The following is a 24,640-nucleotide window of genomic DNA, read 5'->3' as shown; positions in this document are numbered from 1 at the left end:
TAGCTTCTTGAGGGCACAGACTATCTTATTTTTATATTTGGTTTCATCTTCTCCATCCCCACTCCCCAATGCTAGCCCAGGAGCTGGTATTTACCATACACGTTTTCATTTATTCATTCATTCATTCATCCTGTCTCTTACTAAAAATGCCTTTCTCTTGCTTCTTTGCCTATCCAAATCTTTATAATTCATCAAGGCTTACCTCAGGTCCTGTTGCCTCCAACAAGCCTTCCTGGATTAACTCTTTTGTCTCTTATCCCCCCCCCCCTTTTTTTAAACCCTTACCTTCTGTCTTGGAGCGGCTCCAAGGCAGAAGAGTGGTAAGGGTAGGCAATGGGGGTCAAGTGACTTGCCCAGGGTCACACAGCTGGGAAGTGTCTGAGGTCAGATTTGAACCTAGGACCTCCCATCTCTAGGCCTGGCTCTCAATCCACTGAGCTACCCAGCTGCCCCCCCCCTTTTTTTACTAGCATCTGAACCACACAATCTCACACTTAATCACACACTATTTTGTAGTATTGTACTCTAGCTTCCTGAACACTAGACTTCTATTTTTTTTGGCCTCGAGTCTGATGTTAATGGGGATGAGTATGGTGGTGGAAATCAATGTAGGTTGAAGATGAGGGTGATCATTGGCTGTGGGAGTGGAGGAGGCTGCCATAGATGTGCCATGGAGAAAAAATTTCCTTTTCCTTTCCTTTTAGCCCATCATATTTTGCTGTTTAGTCAGTTTCCTTTTGGAAAATTAACTGAATAAGGACTTTTACAGATCTTATTTTTATTGTAAATCTCAAATATATTCCTAAATGAAACTTTCCAGCCCCTGGAAAGAAACATTTAGGGACTAGATAGATCGATCTCAAAACTTCTCTATCAGTTTTGACTTTTTTTGGTCTTAAAGTTCTCTGTCCCCCATCTCCAGCTTTAACAATGTATATTCTAAAATTTCATTTACTAAGGTCCTTTGCAGCTGGCATTCCATGTTCTAATATTCTGTGTCCTAAAGCCCCTTCCAGCTCTAACATTTTAGTTCTGAAATTCAATGTTCTAAGGTCTTTTCTAGGCCTGACATTCTGTATTGTGAAATTCTATTCCAAGGTCCCTTTTGGACCTCTGACATTTTATGTTTTAAAGCCGAGGTGTCAAACATGTGGCCCACAACCCTCCTGTCAATCTGAGCCAGATTAAAATGTAGTTGGAACATAGTTAACAAAATAAACAAAAATATAATAAAATATAAATTACATTGCATTTAAAAGCTATCAATATGTGCTCCTCAAAGATCTTTTTTTTAAACCCTTTCCTTCTGTCTTAGAACCAATACTATGTTTTGGTTCCAAGGCAGAAGAGCAATATGGCTAGGTAATGAGGGTTAAAGTGACTTGCTCAGGGTCACACAGCTAGGAAGTATCTGAGGGCAGATTTGAACCCAGGAACTCTCAACTCCAGACCTGACTCTCAATCCCAGCTGCTCCTGATGGATAGAACAATGGCCCACATTTCTATATGAGTTTTATTTCACTTCTCTATGGTCCCTTACAGCTCAAACATTCAATATTCATTGGTCTCTCCTTTCTCTAAAACTCTTATATCTTGGCTCTGGTCTAATTGCTTACACTGTTGTTCTCTAAACCTACAAGAATTCCTGCTTCCAACAGACTGTTACCTAAATTTAGGGTTGGACCTGTGGCAATAAGATTTTGGACACAGCCTAAAAGAAAAAGCTTACCCCTTGTCAGGCAGGCAAATCAGAGGTCTCGGTCCCCCTGTGCTACATTGTTGGGTGTAGCAGTTTGCAGTCCCTCTAGGAGTTGATTTCCTTAGGGGACCGGGGGACAGCCCCTTGGCTGCAGAGGACACCAGACTCCATCCTGGCAAAAGGCTCAGGTGTCCAGTTGCGAAACCTTTCCTCTTGGGGCCTCAAACACTGTCCACTCAATTTCATCTAGGATATGGAAAGTTTAGCTGATGGCCATTCAGCTCAGGAACATGTTTGAAATCCAGCCCACCCTGGAGGGACTAGAGTCATTAGTTTCAGGGGTCCGGTCTTAAGTGAGATGAACTTTTGGGTCTCAGTTTACATTTCAGTGAGCCCTGAGTCAAACGCCGCTCTCTAGTGACAATCAGGTCTTTGTTCCCTAGGGGTGGAGCCCTCCAGTTGCTGGGGACCCACAATGCTCTGTGTGTTATCAAATCTGAAGGGGCAATGAGTGGGGGCGAGGAGGAGGCAGAGAGGTAAAGACACAGAAATGGTTTCCAAAAGGGGTGGGCACTCAGGGAATTGGAGTAGGAATAACTGACATGGATAGCTCTGCCCCTTGTTTTAAGCAAGTCTGACATTCTAGCTAACATTAGGGGCTTATAATTCAGTTGAAAAAAAGATTCTTCACAAGGCATCCTTAAATAAGTGGAAAGAACTTTGGTCTCGAGAGTCAGAAGACCTGGTAAAGAGTCCTTAATCCTGGTACTTGCCATTTCTTTGACCCAGGGCAAATCCATTTACCATTCTGGGATTCCATATTCTTGTAGTCAGTGAGACAACCAAATAAGACAATTATGTGAAATTACTGAAAGTAATTTCTGAAAATAATACTGTAGTGTTGTGCAAATATTATTATTATTATTGATGTAATAATGTAATTAATAGTATTTTATAGAGACCTCATGGCATGGTGAAGAGAGGGCTGGTCATGGAATCTGGAAGTCCTGGGTTCTTATTCTGTCCCTGACATTCACTAGCTGTGTGGCTCTGAGAATGTTAAGCCCCAGTTGCCAATCTAGAGGCAAAAAACTTCAGTGGGGTATGCAGTCTCTTCAATATGGGTATTCCCTCTATTGGTATATATTGAAACCAGGGTTTCTTGAGCTTTTTGTGTATCTCATGAGTCCCTTGGGTCTAGACCTTTGGACTCTTCATAATCATGACTTTAAATGTTTAAAATCAAATATGTAGAATTAAAAAGAAAACAAATTACATTGAAATACAGTTAATATATATGAAAATAGTTAACCCTTAATTAAAACTTTCTACTCTTGTGTTATTATTGTCTAAGATTTTCCCACAGATTCTCTACCAAGAGTCTACCTAAGATGCTGAAGACGTTTCTCTTGATCTTTTTGAGGTATTGCTGGGACTAGTACAGGACTCAAGACTGTTTCCATATGTTATCTCTCACTTTTGACAAATAACCATCCAAATAATCCAAGAATTCTCATAGGAAAGCTCAATGGACAAAAAATGCCTCTTACATGGAATGTGACATAAAGCTGGATGTCCACTCCATTGAGTTAGTCCATGAATATCTTGGAGAGGTATTCAAGATGGACAGTGAGTTGACTAGGCAGAAGAAAGCCATCTAGATTGTATTTTTGAAAAGTAGGTATTCTCTTTTGATTCCAAGCTGCTCTCCAAACACATCAAAAAACCTTTAAATAATAAAATAAGGATCACTCTTCTTTAGTAAAGTTGTGAATTTCGAAGCACCATAGTCTCCAAAGACTCAAAGTTGTAGGTGGGCCAAGTGGAAGTATTTCTTTTCTTTTCTTTTTCTTTTCCCTTAAATACATTTTTTTAAACCCTTGTACTTCGGTGTATTGTCTCATAGGTGGAAGATTGGTAAGGGTGGGCAATGGGGGTCAAGTGACTTGCCCAGGGTCACACAGCTGGGAAGTGGCTGAGGCCGGGTTTGAACCTAGGACCTCCTGTCTCTAGGCCTGACTCTCACTCCACTGAACTACCCAGCTGCCCGTTTAAATACATTTTTTAGAAAAATTTTCCATGGTGACATGATTCATGTTCTTTCTCTCCCCCCAACCTCCCCTCCCCCTTAGCTAATATGCATTTCCACTGGGTTTTACATGTGTCATTGATCAAGACCTATTTCCATATTATTGATAGTTGCACTGGGGTGGTCATTTAGAGTGTACATCCCAAATCATATCCCAATCAACCCATGTGTTCAAGCAGCTGTTTTTCTTCTGTGTTTCTACTCCCACAGTTCTTCCTCTGAATGTGGATAGTGTTCTTTCTCATAAGTCCCTCAGAATTGTCCTGGATCATTGTGTTGCTGCTAGTAGAGAAGTCCATTACATTCGGTTTTACCACAGTGTATCCATCTCTGTGTATAATGTTCTCTTGGTTCTGCTTTTTTCACTCTGCGTCAGTTCCTGGAGGTCTTTCCAGTTGGAAATGGAATTCCTTCAGTTCATTATTCCTTTGAGCACAATAATATTCCATCACCAGCAGATACCACAATTTGTTCAGCCATTCCCCAGTTGAAGTGCATACCCTTGTTTTCTAGTTTTTTGCCACTACAAAGAGTGCAGCTATAAATACTTTTGTACAAGTCTTTCTCCCTATGATCTCTTTGGGTTATAAACCCAGCAGTGGTATGACTAGATCAAAGGGCAGACAATCTTTTAGAGCCCTTTGGGCATAGTTCCAAATTGCCATCCAGAATGGTTGAATCAATTCACAATTCCACCAGCAATGCATTAGTGTCCCAATTTTGCCATATAAGAGGAAGTATTTCTAATAATGGTTTGTATGGAATAAGTGACTTAACATCATTGAGGAATTATGTGATAATCTACAAAATAGCTGGCCACTTCTCCCAATACATTTTAAATGGAATTTGATTTACAAAAATTCAACTTGCTTAAGCAATGGGATAAATGGCAGCCTCCCCACAGACCGTACTTTCTATCTTTTCCCTACCAAAACTTTTAACAGAAGTGAAAGGGATACATTAATGATCTTTTATTAATAAAAAAATTAACTGTTACCTTCCATCTTAGAATCAAAACTATATGTATTGGATCTAAGGCAAAAGAGTGGTTAGGGCTAGGCAAGGAGAGTTAAGTAACTTGCTCAGGGTTACACAGCTAAGAAGTATCTGAGGTTAGATTTGAACTCAGAACTGCCATCCCCAGGCCAGACCCCCTATCCACTGAGCCACCTAGCTGTATCCAATGATCTTTTATTTTTAAGGGGTTTTTGGTATGTTGAAGAGCAGAGATCAAGAGAGGATATATACATCCAAAAATATCTAGTTGGCTTTCTTCCTCTTAGTCAATTCTGATTTCAACTTACTATTCATCTTGAGTACCTCTCCTAGATACTGATGGACTAATTCAATAGAGTGGATATCCTACTCTATGTCATCTTCTATACAAGAGGCATCTTTCATTCATTGACACAATATTTAGGGAAAAATAACTTTTTTGGAGTATGAAATTCCCCAAATAAATGAAATGGATGAATGAAAACCCATTTATTTAGCACTTACTCTATGGCAAGTATGATGAGGGAAAAGACCATGCCTTCTCCTCCATTGCTGGGCTACCCACAGTTCTTTATGCTGAACCCATATAGAATGGATGCTCAGTGAATATTTCTGGAATAATAGAATGAATGAAAAAGAAAGGGCACAAAACAGTGTTCTCTATTTTCCTTGTCCCTGGCAAGTAGTTATGAGCAGTCTTTTCTCTGTTCAAAGGGAAACTATTTTTGATGTATAATCTGGTTTTCTCTGTTGTCTTTATCTGACTTTGGGCTATTTCATTGCTCATGGGCAAAGCCTTCCAGGAAAGGGCAAAGCAGGAATAATGGGAATGGATCCTTTTGGCTCCTGTTAAAAAGTATTGGTATAGAAGAGGCAGAAAGAATTGTCTGCAGGGAAGCTGCTGTTTATCCCCTTTGCTTTGAATATTAGAGTGAGCCACCTCTTAAGTGCGGTCATTCCAAAATGCAGGGAGTCCATAGCAAGTCAAGAGTATTATTTTAGGTGATCACACTGGGACCGTCCTTTGGCCTCAAGATGCTTGGCTCATGGGAATAACAATAACAATAACAATAATAATAATAATAACTCACTTAGTGTCTGACAATTTTAAATAATGTTATCCCCAATTTTCAGAGAAGGAAACTGAGACCCCCAGAGAATAAATGACATGCCTGAGGTCATAAAGTAGGAAGTATATATAAATGTTTATATATCAATATAAAATATACATTATATTTATAATAAATAAAAGAACTGGTTCTCAAACTCAAGTTAAAGCTGGGAGACTTTTCAGAAAAGTTCCTCTCCTAGAATGACTAGACCTTCTTTGCAGCTTCCCTCTAACTCATTCCCTCACTCAGAAGCCTTTCTAGGGACATGTGTGCCTTTTTTGTTGTTCATTTGGTCCAGTTATGTCTAACTTTTCATGATGCCATTGGGCATTTTCTTGGCAGAGATACTGTAGTAATTTACCATTTCTTCTCCAGCTTATTTTTCAGATGAGAAAACTAAGGCCAGCAAGGTTAAATGACTTGTCCAGGATCACATAGCTAATAAATATTGAGGCTAAATAAGGCCAGCTCTCTATCCACTGTGCCACCTCGCTGTCCCGCACATGTGCCTAAACTTGTGGAAATAGCAATAGCTGGTTTTTTTAATAGTACTTTAAAGTTTGTAAATCACATATACATACATAATTTCTAATGAATGAGTTTTCATTCATCTGTTTCATTTATTTGGGGAATTTCATACTCCAAAGAAGTTAGAAGTGAACTTTGCTTTACACGAAAGTTATAGCAGCCCTTACTTACCTCCATTTTCTAGATGAAGAGACCAGAAGGGCTCAGAGGACCTCATGCTCATGAACACATACAGCTACCCATCAGAGGCAGGATTTAAAATCCAGGCTACTACTCTGCCTCTTATGATAACTGTTGAGAGAAGGAAAGGCTGGTACCTATTGTCTTGATGTCATTTGCCCCCTTTGGGGATTCAACCTATTATAGAAGATAAGACAAATATGGATGAAAAGACAATAGCTGACTATTGCATTGTGCCTTAAGATTTGAAGGACTCCCTTTACACACAGCATCTCACTTTGTCTTCCCCACAACCCTATGAGGTAGGTGCTATTATTATGCCCATTTTATAGTTGGGGAAACTAAGGCAGGCAGTGGTTAAATAATTTACATTGAACCACATGTCTAATACATGTTTGAGGCAGGATTCAAACTCAGGGCTTTCTCACCCAGAAGTCCCTTACTCTTTTTGTTATATCATGATTATAGAACAATTCTTGATGGTATAATCAAGAACTAAAATGAATGGTGCTGAATCAAGGTTCATTAGGAGTTTGGAGGAAGGAAAGAACTAGATGGACCAGAATAGTTAGCAGCCTCATGGAAGAGGGGAAATTTATTAAATGCCAGGCACTATGCTAAGGGCTTTGTATCTTCATAACAATCCTGGGAGGTAAGTGCCATTATTACCCCCATTTTACAGCTGAGAAATGGAAGCAGACAGCAGTGAAGTAACTTGGTCAGGATCACCCAGCTAATAAGTGGCCAAAGTCAGAGTTGAACTTGGGTCTTCCAGACTCCAGGCTCAATTTCCTTATCAGTTGTGCCTCGGGAAGAGGAGGGGTTCTCTTTGGGACTTCAGGGAGGTATTGAACTTGTCCTTGTGAAAGAAGATCAGGAGAGCCCTCCTGGTTGGAGAAGACTGACTAGATGTACAGAAATGGATGGAGGTGGTAAAGACTGAGGTCTTCTTAGAGTTAATGATTAACACTGGGGAGAGGAAAAATGGGGCCAAATGAGAGAGGACCTTGAATGCCAGGCTCAGAAGTTTGGGCTTGATTTAGTAAATAGTATCTCTATTAATTTTAACTGACTCCATGATGTATGGTCACTGATTACCTTCAGAACAGGAGGGCAATTTCTTGGTGGAGTGTATGTGTATGGGGTATGTGTGTGTGTGTGTGTGTGGGGGGGGTTGCAGGTGTATCCCGGCTGAGTTATTTGTACTTTGATGGTAGACACACACCCAGGCAGTGTCCCCACATGTAGTCTTTCCAGGTTGGGTTTCTACAATTCAATACAGGATAGTCATAGTCTATTCTAGGTTTTGTGGCTCATTAACAGCCTTTGTGACCCTTGATAAATCACTTCCTCTCTAGTCCTCAGTTTCTTCATCTGTAAAATGTACCAGATGATCCCTCATGTCCCAGACCAGCCAACAGTTCTGGGCTCCAACTGCAGGCTGACTGACCTTAGCCTCTGGACCCTTGCCAGGGTCTCCCAGTTAGTCTGGGCTAACTTTGCTGTGGTTGGAGGAGGGGGTGGGCTGGGGCAGGAGGACAGAGAGTGGGGGTCGTGCCTTTCTTCCTGGGCTCCTCTGTTGGGGATTCTAGCCGTGCTCTTTCTGCCTTTTCACAGTTGTGAGTCTGTCAGCATTTTAATTACAGCTCCCTCCTTTCAATGGTTTACAACTCAACCGTAAAAATGTGCCCTGAGCTAAAACTTGGCACCTGTGAGTGATTTACTCCTGTGCTCATTTCTATATTTGGTGCCATTGAAAACACAGTGGCCAACTCTTTAGAGTCAAAGGAAAAGAGATGTTTTTAGGGTTTTTAGAATGGAGAGTTCTTAGCACATTTTTTGGATGATAGCTTTCTATTGTGAAGAACATCTCCAGAAAGTTTAAAAACTATTTAAGATGACTATATGTTCTAGAATGAACCTTAGAGATCATTTAAGTCCAATTCTTTCCTCTTATAGATAAGGAAACGGAGACTCAAGAAAATGGAACTGAGGGGCAGCTGGGTAGCTCAGTGGAGTGAGAGTCAGGCCTAGAGACAGGAGGTCCTAGGTTCAAACCCGGCCTCAGCCACTTCCCAGCTGTGTGACCCTGGGCAAGTCACTTGACCCCCATTGCCCACCCTTACCAATCTTCCACCTATGAGACAATACACCGAAGTACAAGGGTTTAAAAAAAAAAAAAAAGAAAGAAAATGGAACTGAGCCAGGCCTAGAGACGGGAGGTCCTAGGTTCAAATCTGGCCTCAGACACTTCCCAGCTGTGTGACCCTGGACAAGTCACTTGACCTCCATTGCCTACCCTTACCACTCTTCTGCCTTGGAGCCAATACACAGTATTGACTCCAAGACAGAAGGTAAGGGTTTTAAAATTAAAATAAAATAAAATAAAATAAAAAAAAGAAAATGGAGCTATTTGCTCAGGATCACAGAGGTAGAGGAGCCAAGATTTGAATCCAGGTCCCCTGACTCCAGAGGCACTCACTTGTTCTTTTATATTAGCTAGTTACTCCTTTGTTGGGAGAAGGTACCCTCTTCTCCTCACAGTTGTTTTATTTGCAAGATTTTTTTGTGCAAGTTATTTGCAATTATTATTTGCCAGTGCTCTTTTCCAACAATCCCATCCCTTTGGGCAGTGTTTTTAGCTGAAGTTGCTCTAATACTGATTTTATAGTTGATCAAGAAAAGCCTCTTAGGCTGTTTAGTCCAACTTCTTCCACTAGGGATAATTCTCTCTGGGTTTAGAAACCTGGGCTCATTTGCTCTGCATTCAGAGGTAGCCAGCTAAAACAAAGTCAAATCTGAATGGAAACCCTCCCATCATTCAGTCCTTTTCTGGTCCCCTGAAAGAGTGGGGCCCAAGAGCCTCCAGCCTCTTCTTGGAATGGAGCCTCTCTAGCCAAAAGGGTGAGGGGTGGCTACTCAGTAGTTTCCCCTCCTGGCCACCATGACCTCAGGGTGGAGTGGTAAAGGTTCATCAAGATTCTCTCTCTCTACCCCACCTCCCAATCCCCACCCAGTTCTTTGCTGGAAATGAGGAGGAAGGAGGGAGATAACCCAGGGTGTTCCTAAAGCTGGGCTGGAAAGTGAAAAGACACATTTCACCAGAAACAGGAAAGATGATATTAGGAAACTGGGCTCTGGGAGCCTGACTCCGTGGGCCTGGGCCGGGGTGGGGGGAACAGCAGGGAAGCTGATCCCAGCTCCCAGGATGGCTAAACTGGTCACTGGGATACCAGCTTCTTTTCTCCAGATATGTAATAGAAAAGAGGATTTGGATCCTTTGGGAAGGAGGGAGGGGCTGAATTCTTATTTGGGAGCCATTTGGCCTTTGTGGGGAAAAAGAAATGAGGGGTCAGGACTGGGAGGATTAAAAACTCCCCTCTTACAACTGGCCAGCACCACTGATGCCTCCATGCACTCATTCATTCATTTATTCATCAAATTGTAATTGAGTGCCTTTGGTATGTAAAACCTTGAGTTAGGTGCTGAGGGGGCCACATGATTCAACACTCTGGCCAAGGAGAGAGAAATGTTTCATGAGCCATTTCCTTTTGAACCTCTCAGAATCAGTCTCTGGTTAGGATAGGTGAAAATTCAGGGCCCAGAGATCGATCAGGACATGCCATTTGGCACCCATGACTGAAATGGGTCAAGCATTCAAGTGCAGAAATAAGTTATGAAAATGGCAGCCTGTGATCCCAACCGGAGTCAAGACTAGAAAAGAAACTAACTACAGAGAGAGAAAGAGAGGACCTGAGTCTACCGGACAAAAGTGGGGTGAGGGATGGGGGGATGGGGGATGGGTGGGAATCCCCAGCCGCTGAGACAAAGACCAGAAAATTCTTTTGGTCTAAAGGATCCAGTCTGGCCACCTGCACTGATTGAGTCAGAAGTGAATGGCTCAGTTCTCCAACTGTAGATGGCACTTTTCTTTGAAGAATTTTCTGAGGGTACCTCCTAGGAGATATGCCAGGCCTTTGGTGCCAGAAGAGACCTGGTCTGGGATTCCGTAAGTTCTTTCGGGCAAGGAGAAGCTGTACCAAAAGCCTCACAACTTCCTGGCTTCCCTACGGCAACAACTAGGACCTCTGTGCTCCCTGAGAGACTTCCATTAAACTCAACTCAATTCACTTCTTTTCGCTAAGTTTTTGCTGAGTGGCAACTAAATTCTCAGCCCAATGCCAGGCTGTGTGAGGCATAAATACAAAGACTTAGAAGACAAGTGCTCTGACCTGAAGGAGCTTAAAATCTCACTGAGGAGTGAAGATCTATGGACATGAAACACCCATAAAAGGAAGGATGAGTAATTCCTTTCTGTAGACCTGGTGTTTTCTTATTTGTAAGATGACACGGTGAGCCCAGGTGACTTCAAGACTCTTCCTATTTTTGAAGCCAGGAGCCTATAAGAAGTGCGATATATGTATGATCTAGGCAGGTAGGTGGTATGGTGGAGAGAGCATTGATTCTGGAGTCAGAAAGACCTGAGTTTAGATCTAGCCTCAGACACTAGCTGTATTACCCTGGGCAAGTCACTTAAATCTCCTTGGCTCAGTTTCCTCATCTGTAAAATGGTGGGAATAATAGGACTACCCTTCCAGGGTTGTTGTGAGGATGAAGTGAGATAATAATTGTAAAATGCTTAGCACAATGTGCCTGGCACATACATAGTAAGTTCTGTTTCAATGGTAAGCATTATTGTTACTGTTGATGGATGTGGTGCAGATTGTAAGCCCTCAAGGAACCTGGAGATGGAGAGAAAGAACTGAGGAGGAAGGTTAGCTGAAGCAGGTGGGTGGAATTTGGATAGGAGGAGCACACCCTGGGGAAAGAGAGGGAGCAGAGATGTGTGAACAGAGGTGGGGCCATAAGCAGGAGATGTCTGCGGATGATCTGGTCAGGGAAGTGAGCATGGACACTGGGGAGTTCTGGGAGCTATATTTGGATGGGGTAAGACTGTGGAGGGGGCTTCGAATGCCAGACTGGTTAGGATTTGATCCTCTATTGGTTGGGGGTGAGGGGGAGTAGCGAGGAAGAGTCGGTGAATGTTTTCCAGCAGGCAACTGACATGATGAAGCTTGAACATCCGAAAAGGACAGATTTGGGCCACGAGGTATCCATCACTCTCCAGTTGGTGTTGAAATCGAGTCATCGTTCTCCCTGCAGACGCCGGACAGACAGACTTGAAGCAAAGCTGTGTGACTCCGGGCAATTTCTCTTGCATTCCAACCACCATGTTTGGGGATAGTTACTGTTCCCAGTGCAGTCAAACAGGAATATTTAGCCGAAGCCACGAAGTACAAGATGCCTGGAAGAATGTGGCCACAAAAAAAAACTTGAACTATTCACTGAAGAATTTCCCCCCCTCTTTCTTTCATCTGAAGTGTCCAGAAGGAACACACCTGCAGCTGAATGAGATGCAGCTTCTGTGGGGAGGGATCAACACCATGTATAGAGAGGCTCTGGGACAGGCAGGAGAATGATTAGAGCAGCTCCCATTTGTGCTCCCATTCTCCCATTTTCTAGACTTTGGGAATCATTTCTTCTCACTGGCCCTGTGGAGTGGGGAGTGCCAGGAAGACTGAGGTCTGGGGAGGTGAGGCTGGGATGTCAATTGAGATCTTCTGACTCCAGCGATTTTTTCACTGCTCCAAACTGTTTCAAGCCTCGAAAAGCATGTTGGAGCAGTCCAGTGATTTTAGAAAGGTCTTTTCCACTGAATTGTGGCCTCAGGGACTGCAGCCACAGGGGCTACTACCCAGGTAGAGGCAGATAAGGGCAGAAAAAAATGTGACAAAAAAACCCCAAGGTCTGATCTCTGTTTCTACCAGTTGCTCTGGAGCAAGGATATCCTCACCTCTCTAGGTTTTAGTTTTCTCAGTTGTAAAATGAAAGAGTTAGACTAGATAATTATTAAAGTTCCTCCCAAATTAAAATCTGTGATCCCAGTGTGTGCCTTTGGGCAAACCATTTCCTGTGTTTTGTTGTCATTCAGTCTTTTCAGTTGTGTCTGACTCTTCATGACCCAGTTTGAGGTTTTTCTGGCACAGATCCTGGAGAGGTTTGCCATTTCATTCTCCAGCTCACTTTATAGATGAGGAAACTGAGGCCAACAAGGTTAAGTAACTTGCCTATGGTCACACAGCTAAGTGTCTATGGCTGGATTTGTACTCGGGAAGATGAGTCTTTCTGCCTCCAGATCTTGAACTCTATCCATTTCACAACCTAGCTGCCCCTATTTTCTGGGTTAGGGCTTTGGTTTTCATATCTGAAAAAAGAAGAGCTTGGACACTAGATAATCTCTAAGGTTCCTTCTAGCTCAGATGCTGAGATTTATCTAGATCCAGCTAGAATTTCATAGAGCTCACTATTCAAAGTTCTAGGGAACGAAGGTGTTTGGGTCTTCCCAAGGGCCCCTAATCACGGCAGCCTGAGTGGTTCCTTGAGTTCCTTCTTGATTTGCCTTGAGCCCCCATACCATCTTTGACTCCAAGCATAGATTATTTCAGGCCTCTAAATCCTTTCAGTCCAGCCTTGCCAACAGTTTTTTTCTTCTTCCTCGTAGAAGTACAGAGCTCTTTTACTGTCCCCAACCCTCTCATAAAGCAAAGGTCCATTTTTTAAATACTAACATTTTACCCATTTTGCTAGAGCACCACTGCTTCCAAAGAATCAAAAGTGTGCATTATACAAAAGACAAGGGAGAGGGGCAAGGTGGGCATGGGCAGGCTGTGGTATATGACCAATATACCACAATAAGTAACTCTAAAGTTGAACAGGATATCATCAAGGGATTGTAAATGGGAAAAGAGGATCAAGGAGTGACAAATGGGCATCCAGAGTGTTCTGGAATCCTCAAGAAAGGTCTCTAACAAGTTGGACAAATTCCCTATGGCAAACTATTGGAAGGACATGGACAAGAAAGGACCTCATAGATTGGGAAGGTCAGGATGGACTGTGATCTGCAACACTCAACTGTGAGATCACAGTTCTAGCTGAGTTTGAATATTTAAAGATAATCACCATGGCACAACTGGTCACTGTTCTTTTCTCTTTCTAGTTTAGTTGTACAGTAGAATGAATCAGAAGATTCATATCTGAATTCTGGCTCTGCTACCTGTAATGGGATGAAATAATCACTTGTTTTCTCGAATAATCACTTTTTTCCTTTTCTGTAAGATGAAGAGTTTAGACCGGATCATCTCTGAATCCTATGATCGTATGATTGTTTCTGATAGAGCCAAGTCTGGCCCCAGTTAATTCACTCAAAAGTTAATCATCCAGTGGTCCTTAGCCCACTTCCTTCCTCACTCTTCCTTTTCCTCAACCTCTTTTCCATTTATTATCTGTCCTACCATCAGAACCCTAACAACCAATCTGACCTGGGCTTGGGTAGTGATGACCATTCCCTCTGCTATTACCCTATCATGGGTGGCTCTGGATTAAAGTGTACATTAGACTTGGAATAAAGAGAACAGAGTGAAGGCCAATTAATCTTACTTTGTTCTGAGGTACTCAAGTATAAAATATATAGGAGGCAACGATTCCCATTTGCTTCTTAGGACTTGTGAGACTAGCTTTAGCTGTTAGGAGAAAAAGTATAGTAGTTCATCTTACTAATCACTCTCCATCACCAGCATCATCGTTGACATGGCTTTCTCTGCAAATTCTTTTTAAATAAAGGCTTTACAAACAAACAAATAAATAATATAAAAATTAAATTAATAAAATAATTTATAAATAAATAAAACAAATAAGTATTTAGTTCAGTTTAATTCAGTAAATATTTAAGTGCCTACTATGTTCCAGGCACTCTGCTAATCACTGGGAATAAAAAAAGAGGCAAAACACAGTCCTTGCCTTCTAGGAGTTTACAGTCTAACGGAGGAGATAACATGCCAATAAATATATACAAAGCAAGCTATATACAGGATAAATGGGAAATAAGCGAAGGGAAGCATTAGAAATAACATGTTGATAGGGAGAATATTTGAAGAATGGGATTGGTAGAATGCATACTGGACTTGACCTTAGGAGACTTGGGTTCAAATCATGTCTCTAATTTTAACTCTGATATTAGAATTAGAGTGTGGACAAGTTGTTGGATGACTGTGAGCCTCAGTTTCCTCTTTTGCTAAATGTAAAGAGCAATGCTAAGAATATTCATACTATTGAGAGAGAAAAGCACTTTATGAATCTTAAACTTAAATCTCAAAGTTCTCAGAAAGTGTATCAATCCTTGTTATTTTGTTTTTGGCAAGAAGCCTCTCTTAGTCCTCCTTAAGCTTTGTGCCACCCCTCTGATGCTGCTCCTAGGTTATCCTGTCCATATTTTATTTGTGCTGAGTTGTTTGCAAGTTGTCTTTCTCGATAAAGCCTGTGAGTTCCTTGGGAGAAGGGGCTGTTTTTTTTTAAATATAGATATTTCTTTGAATCCCTAGAGTTTACCATGAAACCCGGCACATGGAAGTCGATTAATAAATGCTTGTTAACTGACCCTTTGACAAAGCGGCTGGGTGCAAGGGGTAAGGGTGGGATGAGCAGCAAAAAGACAATTTGAAAGCTCAAGTGGCTGCTCATTTCAGAACCAACCTAGTTACAGCACCTGAAATGAAAATGCGTAGCCTTAATAAGGCAGAATTTAATTTACATGAACCTGATTTCCCCAGAAGTTGATAGACCTGTGGCTGTGGTGGAAAGTGAGGGGGATCAATAGGGTAATTTCCCTACCCTTTCTTCCACCCCAGCCCTTCCAGTTGAGGACCACTTCTATTTCTCGAGTTTGGGACACCCAAACCAGTGGCTGGACTCTAAAAGATCAGCTTTTGAGAAAAAGGAGCAAACCAGCTCAAGCATGATAGCATCTATTCTGGGGATGAGCCAGGAAGTCATCTTGCAGCCAAGTGTTTCTCAAGGCCCCTCTCAGCTCTCAGAGTGGAGGATGCCTGGGGCTCACTCCAGTACATTGTTGGTATTCCCTAGGTGAAATGTCAAGGGGAGAACAGTTTCCTCCTTCCTTCCAAGGGTGTAAAAACTCCCTCCTTCCACTTCCTCTGTTCCTGGTACTGGGCAGAAGTGGACAGAGAGGTGAAGAGCTGAGTTCAGGGATACCATTAAGTGTATAGAGTCATGGAATTTTTCAGAACCGGATGGGACCTTGAGTATCTCTTCTGATTCTTGTCATTTTACAGATGGCAAAATTGAGGCTAAGAGGGGTTGTCCAAGGTCCCACAGTGAATAAGCTGAGGTGAGACAAGAATCTTGACCTTATGGCTCCCAAAGCCCCCATGCTGCCTCTTTACTCCTCCAACTTTTTCTATATATGTGTGTGTGACAGCTCTCAGAGTAGGGGAGGAGATAAGGAGCTGGAAGTCTCTTCATCTCAGGTAGTAGGTGAGACTTACATTTGGAACAAGAACCTGAGCCAAAAATGTTGCCAGTCATGAGGCTAGACCTGGAAACAAGTGGTCTGGGATGGTTCATAACATTATTCAAGATCAGAATGTGGTGTTATGTCCTGAGGCCAAGCAGGGAGGAAAACAGTTGAAGAATAGGTGCCAAGGTAAGGATCATTGCCCAATTTTACAGGGAAGACAGTAGAGACCCAGCCAAGAGAAGCGACTTACCTAAGGTCACACAGGTATTAGAGGGAAGAGCAAAGATTTGAATAATAAAGCCAGAAAGGAGGTAATTTATTTCAATCTCTTCATTTTATAAGATGGAGAAACTGAGGCTCAGAGAAGTTGTGACTTGACATTTAGCAGCTGTATGTCTGTGGGGAAATTACTTAATCTCTATGTGCCTCAGTTCTCTTATTTATAGACAGATCATAAAGACTCTTAGCTCTCAGGGTGATTGTGAGGATCAAATGAATTAACACATAGACAAGTACTTCGCAAATCTTAAACTAATTATTTATTATTTGTATTATTAACCAAGGCCATACAGATAGTAAACATCAGAGCTGGGACTTGACCCAGGGTTTTTAACTCCAAACCCATTACTCTTTCCCTCATAGCCAGTGTTGTACAAAGTCGGGGCCCGAAGCAAACCACACCGACAACAGGTGTGGGCTAGATTAACAATAGTAAGAAAAGAAATAATTTGAGACCGTGCCAACCTTTGTCTGAACCCAAGAAAATTGACCATTCTCTGCAAAGACAAGAGGCAGCGTAGTGTGGAGGCCAGAGTAATGGGCTTTTAGTGGGCACAGCCTTGGTTCTGATTTTGCCCCTGATACCACGGACAAGTCCAGCTGAGTGCCAGGTGCCTGCCTTGCTAAGAGCTAATAGAAAGGCAGATTTATTTCTGGGTGACATTGAGCAAATCATTTCCCTTCTTTATCCCTCAGGCAACTCCCTTTAAATTATTTATGACTGTGGTAGACTTTTTTGGAGGGAGTTACTGCCCTTGTAGCTGACCTGGGTCTTGGGAGGAAAGATAAGCAGGAGAATCATAATAATAATACTAGCTTGTCTTTAGAGATTGTGTTATAATTACTAAGGACTTTCTTGTATACTCGTTCACTTGACTATGGTCAGCCACGGAAGTAGGAAGTGCAGGGATTATTTTCTGTTTTTCAGATGAGCAAACTAGGCTCAGACAGAGGAGACTTTGCCAAAGCCATGCTTTCTAGCTAGTAAATGGCCGTGGAACCAGCTTTTGGCAACGATGTATTTGCCTCTTGTCTGCTTGGGTAGAGCAGAGAGTAAGTGGAAGGAGAAGAGGCGTCCCAGAACATGAAACCCTTACAGTTTTGAGCCTCTCCAGGGCCTGTGTTTCTGGGGGGAATCCTGAAGATGGAATATGGCTTAGCACGAGATTTTTGGGACCACCTGCCTCCTCTGCTCCTTTGATCCAAAGGAAGCCCTGGGGAGGAGCTTGCTGAGTGACCAGGGCCTGGCCTTGATTACATCCAGTTTAATGTCAACCAAAGGAGACCACTGAGGCTACCCAAAAGCATAGTTTGCAGGATTAGGGGCAGAGAGGCTAATCTGATTATAGTGCCCATCACTCTGTTTTCTCTGAAATGCCTGCTGCATGCTGATCATGGTGACAGAGGGAGGAGCCTGCCTCATTGGAGTGGGGGTGGGCAAAGGGGACGGATGGAGCTCACCACCCAAGTCCAATAGCGGCTTCAAACCTCCTAGGACACCAGACAAAGACCCTTGGGGAAGGCGAGTATTTAAGAAGGATTAGGTCACTTCATGTTGGTGATAAAGTATAGAAATTCCAAATCGTGTGTGAAGTGATGTTAAAAACAGGTTTGTAGCTTTTAGGACCCAAGACTTAGCAATTCAGAACCAGTGTAGGCAAATCTACTTTTTTGCAAATATCAGTAAAATCATGGACCTTTCCTGCTTACCCAGAGTGATGTTTGAAAGTCAGTCTGGCACTGCCAATGGAGAGATGCCCTGAAAGCCAGAAAGAGAAGGGTTCAAATCCCACCTCTGAAATATACTGGAAAATGCTGGGGAACTAACTTCTCCTTTTAGCACTTGAGGCAACTATCTTATACTAGAAGTTGCAGAGAAAGTAAGGAAGGAGTCAGTAGTCCCTTGTTGGAGGGAGTTTCTTCACCTTGGAGTTCAATGGGTTAAACAGAATGACATTCTCCATTTCTGTCAGCAGCATCATTGACATGAAGCACCCTTAGGATATATGCAGAAGGAAGGCTCGTGGAGATTCCATTCAGATTCCATTAATATGGTACAAGTACAATTGTACTTTTTTTTTTAGATCTTTGCTTTCTTTGGTGGAGAGAACTTTTAGGAAGAACTTCATCTACCAACAGAGATTAGCATGTTCTCTGCAATTGAGAGTCTAAGAGAGTTGCTTGGGGACTCTAAAAAGTGATATGATTTACCTAGGGTCACATCCAATGTATATGTGCCATGGAGAGGACTTGAACTCATGTCTTTCTGCTTCCTAAGCCAGCTCTTTATCCATTATTCCCTTCTCCCTTTCATTTAATACAAAATAGTACACAATTTAATTGGACAGATATTTACTAAGAGTACAATGTGTGAGGTCCTTTTGTTGTCGGTTAGTCATTTTTTAGCTCTGTCTGACTTCATAAACCCCATTTTTGGGATGTTTTCTTGGCAAATATACAGGAATGGTTATTATTTCCTTCTCCAGATCATTTTACAGATGAGGAAATGGAGGCAAACAGAATTAAGTGACTTACCCAGGGTCACAGTAAGTGTCTGATGCCAGATCTCAGGAAGATGAGTCTTCTTAACTCCTGGACTGGTGCTGTCCTCTGAGCCACCTAACTGCCCTAAAAATAGGAAAGACAGTTGCCATAGATAGCACTCTTAAGAAAGTTATATTACAAAAGATAAAGGAATAAGATAGGCCCCACTGAGATGGAAACATCATCTAAGCCTGCCTGTTGAAGCCCCTAATTCAGTAAAAACAACAGCACATATTTTCGCAGTATTTTTTTAAACCCTTACCTTCCGCATTAGAACCAATACTTTGTATTGGTTTCAAGGCAGAAGAGTGGTAAGGGCTAGGCAATGGGGGTCAAGTGACTTGCCCAGGATCACATAGCTAGGAAGTGTCTTAGGTCAAACTGGAATCTAGGTCTTCCCCTTCTCTAGACCTGGCTCTTAATCCATTGGGCCACCCAGCTGCCCCCTTTTCAGAACTTTTGGAACATTTCCTTCTTTGACTCCCAGAATAATAAAATGGAAGCCCCCTCGAAGGCAAGGATTGGGCTTTTTTTTTTTCTTTGTCTGTGTTTCTGCATCTCTAGCACCTAGTGCAATGCTGTCTACATACTACATAATTAATAACCATTGTGGAATTAGATCCAACAGTGCCATGAGGTAGGCAGGGCTAACATTATTCTATCTGACACCTCCAATCTAGTCCCATTCCTTATGGAGGTGATCCTGGGATCTGGAAGGTTGTATATTCAAGCCTACCGAAGTAGAGCATCTGACGATGGACCCAGTGACAGACTCCATATGTTAGAGCAAGAAGTAGCCTTAAAGCCACATTCAGAGGAAGAACTGTGGGAGGAGAAACACAGAGGAAAAACAACTGCTTGAACACACGGGCTGATGGGGATATTATTGGGAATGTAGAGACTAAATGATAACTCTAGTCCAACTATTAATAATATGGAATTAGGTCTTAATCAATGATACATGTAAAACCCAGTGAAATTGTGTGTCAGCTAAGGGGGGGTGGGGGGTTTGGGGAGAAGGAAAGAACATGAAACATGTAACTAGGGGAAAATATTCAAAATAAAAAACAAAAAACAAAAAAAGAAGTAGCCTTAAGCCTTAAGAGTCTGAGGATCTAGGCTCTCCTGCCTCGGATGCTTCTGGCCTGGATGACCCTGGGTCAGCTGCTCAACATCCTTGACTCTAACTTCCCTCATCTGTAAAAAGAGGGAATTGGACTGAATGACCTCTGTGGTCTCCACCAGCTTGTGATTTATGACCCATGATCAAGCCTCTCTCAGTCTAAGTAGCATTAGAGAGTGGGAAAAGCAGAAAGAAGCAGACTTGGAAGACCTTGGTTGGAGCGATAACTTTATTATTTACTCCTTGTATGTCTGTGGGCAAATCATTACCTCTCTGGGCCATGGTTTTCACATCTACAAAATGAGTTGATTGAACTTGATGACCTCTAAGGATTGCTCCAGGGAGCTAGGTGGTACAGTGGATAGAGTACCAGGCTTGGAGTTAGGAAGACTCATCTTCCTGAGTTCAAATCTCACCTCAGGCACTTGCTAGCAGTATGACCCAGAGCAAATCATTAAACCTTATTTGCCTCAGTTTCCTCATCTGGCAAATGAGCTGGAGAAGGAAATGGCAAAAGACTGCAGTATCTTTGCCAAGGAAACCCCAAATGGAGTCATGAAGAAATGGACATGACTGAACAACACCAACAAGGACCCCTGCAGCTCTAAATACTATGATTATCATCAGAAAAAAAGTGGTCACCAAGGAATGAAGATATTTGGGCCACAGTAACTCATAAAGAGTATCTGGAGGGCATGGGGAGGGGGCGGAGAGGGAAGGTTGTGATCTGCAGTAGTGGAGGGAATGACCATTCTGATGAAATTAGAGATTTTTTCCCCTCAAATATTGCAATCAGTCCACCAGTAGATAATCATTAAGTATCTACTATGCTAGGTTCTGGGGATACAAGTTCAAAAATGAAACAACTCATAAACATCATTCTAATTGGAGAGGTAACAAATACATATATATATATATATACATATATATATATAATATGTAGCTATATAGAATGTATTATATATGTACACAAAGGTATATAGATTTGTGTGTATATACACATGTGCAAGATTGATAATAATATAATAATCAGCCTAATAAATAGGAATTAAAGCAGGAGAGAGGAGTGTTTCAGAGTACTTGAAAGGAGACCATATCCAGGAAGAGAGAGGCTAGTCAACAGGGTCGAATGCAGTAAATAGATGGAGAAGGATTAGAATTGAGAAAAGACCATCCTAAAGATCAGATTTCTCCATTATGTTGTACTGACTCCAATTAACCGGAACCTAACTTACTGAAAGGGGCTGCTGGATAGAGTGCTAAACCTGGAGTCAGGAAGACTCATCTTTCTGAGTTCAAATCTGATCTCAGACACTTCCTAGCTGTGTGACCCTGGGCAACTCACTTAAACCTGTTTGCCTCAGTTTCCTTCTCTATAAAATGATCTGGAAAGGGAAATGGCAAACCAGTCCTATATCTTTGCCAAGAAAACCCCAAAGGGATGGAGTTACGAAGAGTGGGACACAACAGAAACAATTCAGCAACAGACTTACCCCTCCTGCTCTGCAGTTAGGAGAAAGAGCAGATCCTAGGAAAAGAAACTAATAGTACTAACATGTATGCTAACAGGGTGCCTGACATAATAAGTCCTTAATAAATGTTTGTTGATTTGCATTGACTTGACCACCCATAGGATGTCCTAGATTGGCTTTCTAGAGAACAGAAGTAAAGACACTGGGTGAAAATATATAGGCAGAGGTAAATGTAAAACTTCCTAACAATTCAAACTGTCCCAAAATGGAATGGTTCCCCTTTGGAGAGGGGAATGGAGAGGGAGGAGGAGAAAGGTTCCCAGGTATTAAGAAATCAGTGAGCAAAGGCTGAATGATCACTTGTCAGGTATCTTGTAGGGGGAATTCTTTTTTGGGTACACATTGTGTTTGATGGATGTTGAGGTCCCTTCTACCTTTGACATTCTGTTATTCTGTATCACTCATCTTCAGATTGATAGCCCTAAGGCCCTACAATATCTTTAGTTAGTTAAAGTCACGTACAGCCAAACTTTGTCGATGAACGTAGGGAGAAATTTCAATAAATGTTGAGTTTTAAAAGGGTTCCCCGATTGTCCCCGAGTTAACCAGAATATTAAATGGTAGGCACTTAAAGAATACTGTTCAAACTTTTGATTTTTCCATTTTCCCACACTTTTGAAAGTTTCACAGAAAATGTCTGAAAAAGGATTCTGGGGAGGTTTCATTCATTTCTGTCTAGGGGAAGAATAATGGATTAATTGACATGTGCGCGACTTTTCTAGACAAAGACTTCTCTGAAATATCTAAAAGCAGAATGAAACTCTACTGAATCTGTCCTAGGAGCCAACCTGCCCAATCTTGTTACCAACTAGCTGTGGAACACAGCACTTTAAATACCTCTGTGTCTCGTTTTGCCTGTCTATAAAACTAGTGGATATGGGGCAGCTAGGTGGCTCAGGCTCTAGAAATAGGAGATCTTGGTTCAAATCTAGCCTCAGACACTTCCTAGCTATTTGACTGTGGGCAAGTCACAACTCCAATTGCCTAGCCTTTCTGCCTTGGAGCCAATACTTAGTATCAATTCTAAGATGGAAAGTAAGGATTTAAAACAATTGGACTACTTGACCCCTCACTTCCCTCAGGACCTTTTCTAGCTGGAACATTCCATGTTCTTGGGTTCGTTCCTGCCCTAATATTCTCTGTTTCAAGGTTTAACATTCTGTATTCCTCTGAGCTCTCATACTTTTAATCGGTGTTCCTAGGATAAATTCAAAATTAAAAGATGGAGAAAAGTCTCTACAAATATGGGAGAACAGGGAATGATTGCAGCTGTGCGAGGAAGGTCTAGTCTTCTGGTTTCATTTAAATGATTGTTTCTCTCTCTCTCTCTCTCTCTTTTCTCTCTCTCTCTCCCCCTCTCTCCCCCTCCCTTTCTCTCTTCCTCCCTTCTCTCCCTCCCTCCCTTTCCCCTCTTTCTCCCTTCCTCTTTCACTCTCGCTATCTCCCTCTCTCCCTCCCTCCCTCCTTGCCTCTTTCCCTCTCTCTTTCTCCTTCTCCCTCCCCATTCTCTCCCTATCCCTCTTTCCCTTCCTCCCCTTTCTCTTTCTGCAGATTCTAGAAGAAAATATGAAGCTGGAGTGTAAATGCCATGGGGTGTCAGGGTCGTGCACCACTAAAACATGCTGGACAACGCTGCCCAAGTTCCGCGAGCTGGGCTACATCCTGAAGGACAAGTACAACGAGGCGGTGCACGTGGAGCCTGTTCGAGCCAGCCGCAACAAGCGCCCCACCTTCCTCAAGATCAAGAAACCCTTATCCTACCGCAAGCCCATGGACACGGATCTGGTGTACATCGAGAAGTCGCCCAACTACTGTGAGGAAGATCCCGCCACGGGCAGCGTGGGGACCCAGGGCCGCATGTGCAACAAGACCGCCCCTCAGGCCAGTGGCTGCGACCTCATGTGCTGCGGCCGCGGCTACAACACCCACCAGTACGCACGCGTGTGGCAATGTAATTGCAAATTCCACTGGTGTTGTTATGTGAAGTGTAACACGTGCAGCGAACGAACAGAAGTGTACACCTGTAAGTGAGCTGGGAGGGTTGGGGAGACCCTGGGGGACTGGGTGGGTGAGGGGGGCAGCCACTGCCCGGCCACCCTTCCATTCTCCCCCTCGCCATCCCACGACCCGCAGAGAAATGAAAAAGATGGGAAAAACCGAGGAAGATGTTTGCACGTGATCTGGCCTGCCCTTCTCCGGGCTGCCTCCACCATCCACCTGGCCTCTTCCAAAAGACCAGCCTTGGGTGGAGATTTTTTTTTTCTGACATCTCCCAGGGAAGCTGGGACATTCCCTGTTAGACCCAAGAGAAGAACAGAGAGCAGCCAACTCCCTCCACCAGTACATTCGGCCACTAAGACACCCGAGTCACTGTGGGCCGGGGCGGTGTTAGGCAGACCACCAGGCTGGGCCAGGCCAGGGGCCCCATGGCTCAAGGGGTCAGCCTCCCCCTGGGAACAAATGGTTCCATCTGCACAGTGACTGTTCACCAGGAATCGAATGTGGCAAGGAGCACTGGAACGACGAGAAAAATCTTTGCACGGGTCATCAGTACCCCAGTGTGAATAATTCCTGCAGAGTGCTGCCCACCGGGCACAGTGCAGCCTCGGAACCTCTCGGCTGGTTTTCATCTCACTCAAGTCACTTCAGCAAACACTGCTTTGCTCCTGCTGGTGTACTTTGGCTAGAAATGACACGGCCTTCCTTTGAGCTGCCATTTTTTTTGTTTTTAAAGCAGGGACGTCAGGCGCCTGGGCTTACTAATAGCAATATTTAACAATTTATTCAGATAAAAAATAATATTAATTTATTTAATTAAAAGGACTCTACCACCACTTGGAAAAAATTCTGCAATCAAAGTACGCTCCTTGCTTTCTTTGTGGAATAATGTTGTCATCTGGGCAAGGAACAATTGGAAATGTACATAGTTATTCTTTATGCAGATTATTTCTACTAGTTGATTTTGCAAGTTGTTTCTTGCAATCCTAGATGTTTAAGTATAAAAGCAGGCATCTTTTTACATATATATATATTTTTTGCTGTTTGCTGCTAGTTGTCTGGAAACTCAAGTTGGCATTAATCTTGAGATCTTTCCCCCTGCCCCCTGCCAGGTAAGACTCGCCATCCTGAAAATCCAGTTTGAGATGCCTATACAGAGAAACAGAAATTAACTCCAGACAATTTCC

At 42.7% G+C, this 24,640-nt stretch overlaps 1 protein-coding gene across 1 annotated transcript in view; it reads left to right on the top strand.

Moving 5' to 3' along the window:
* WNT7A (Wnt family member 7A) overlaps positions 1 to 23,486 on the top strand; it is an 88,005-nt gene extending 64,519 nt beyond the window's left edge. The window contains exon 4 of the mRNA XM_044656890.1: positions 23,007 to 23,486. Coding sequence (XP_044512825.1) covers positions 23,007 to 23,486 — 480 coding nt within the window. The remainder of the gene's footprint in view (positions 1 to 23,006) is intronic.
* Positions 23,487 to 24,640: the final 1,154 nt, after the last annotated feature.

This window comes from Gracilinanus agilis, chromosome 1, assembly GCF_016433145.1.
Source record: "Gracilinanus agilis isolate LMUSP501 chromosome 1, AgileGrace, whole genome shotgun sequence".
In the NCBI taxonomy this organism is placed as follows: domain Eukaryota; kingdom Metazoa; phylum Chordata; class Mammalia; order Didelphimorphia; family Didelphidae; genus Gracilinanus; species Gracilinanus agilis.
The sequence above is the reverse complement of the archived record's forward strand: the minus strand, read 5'-3'. Positions and strand labels throughout refer to the sequence as shown.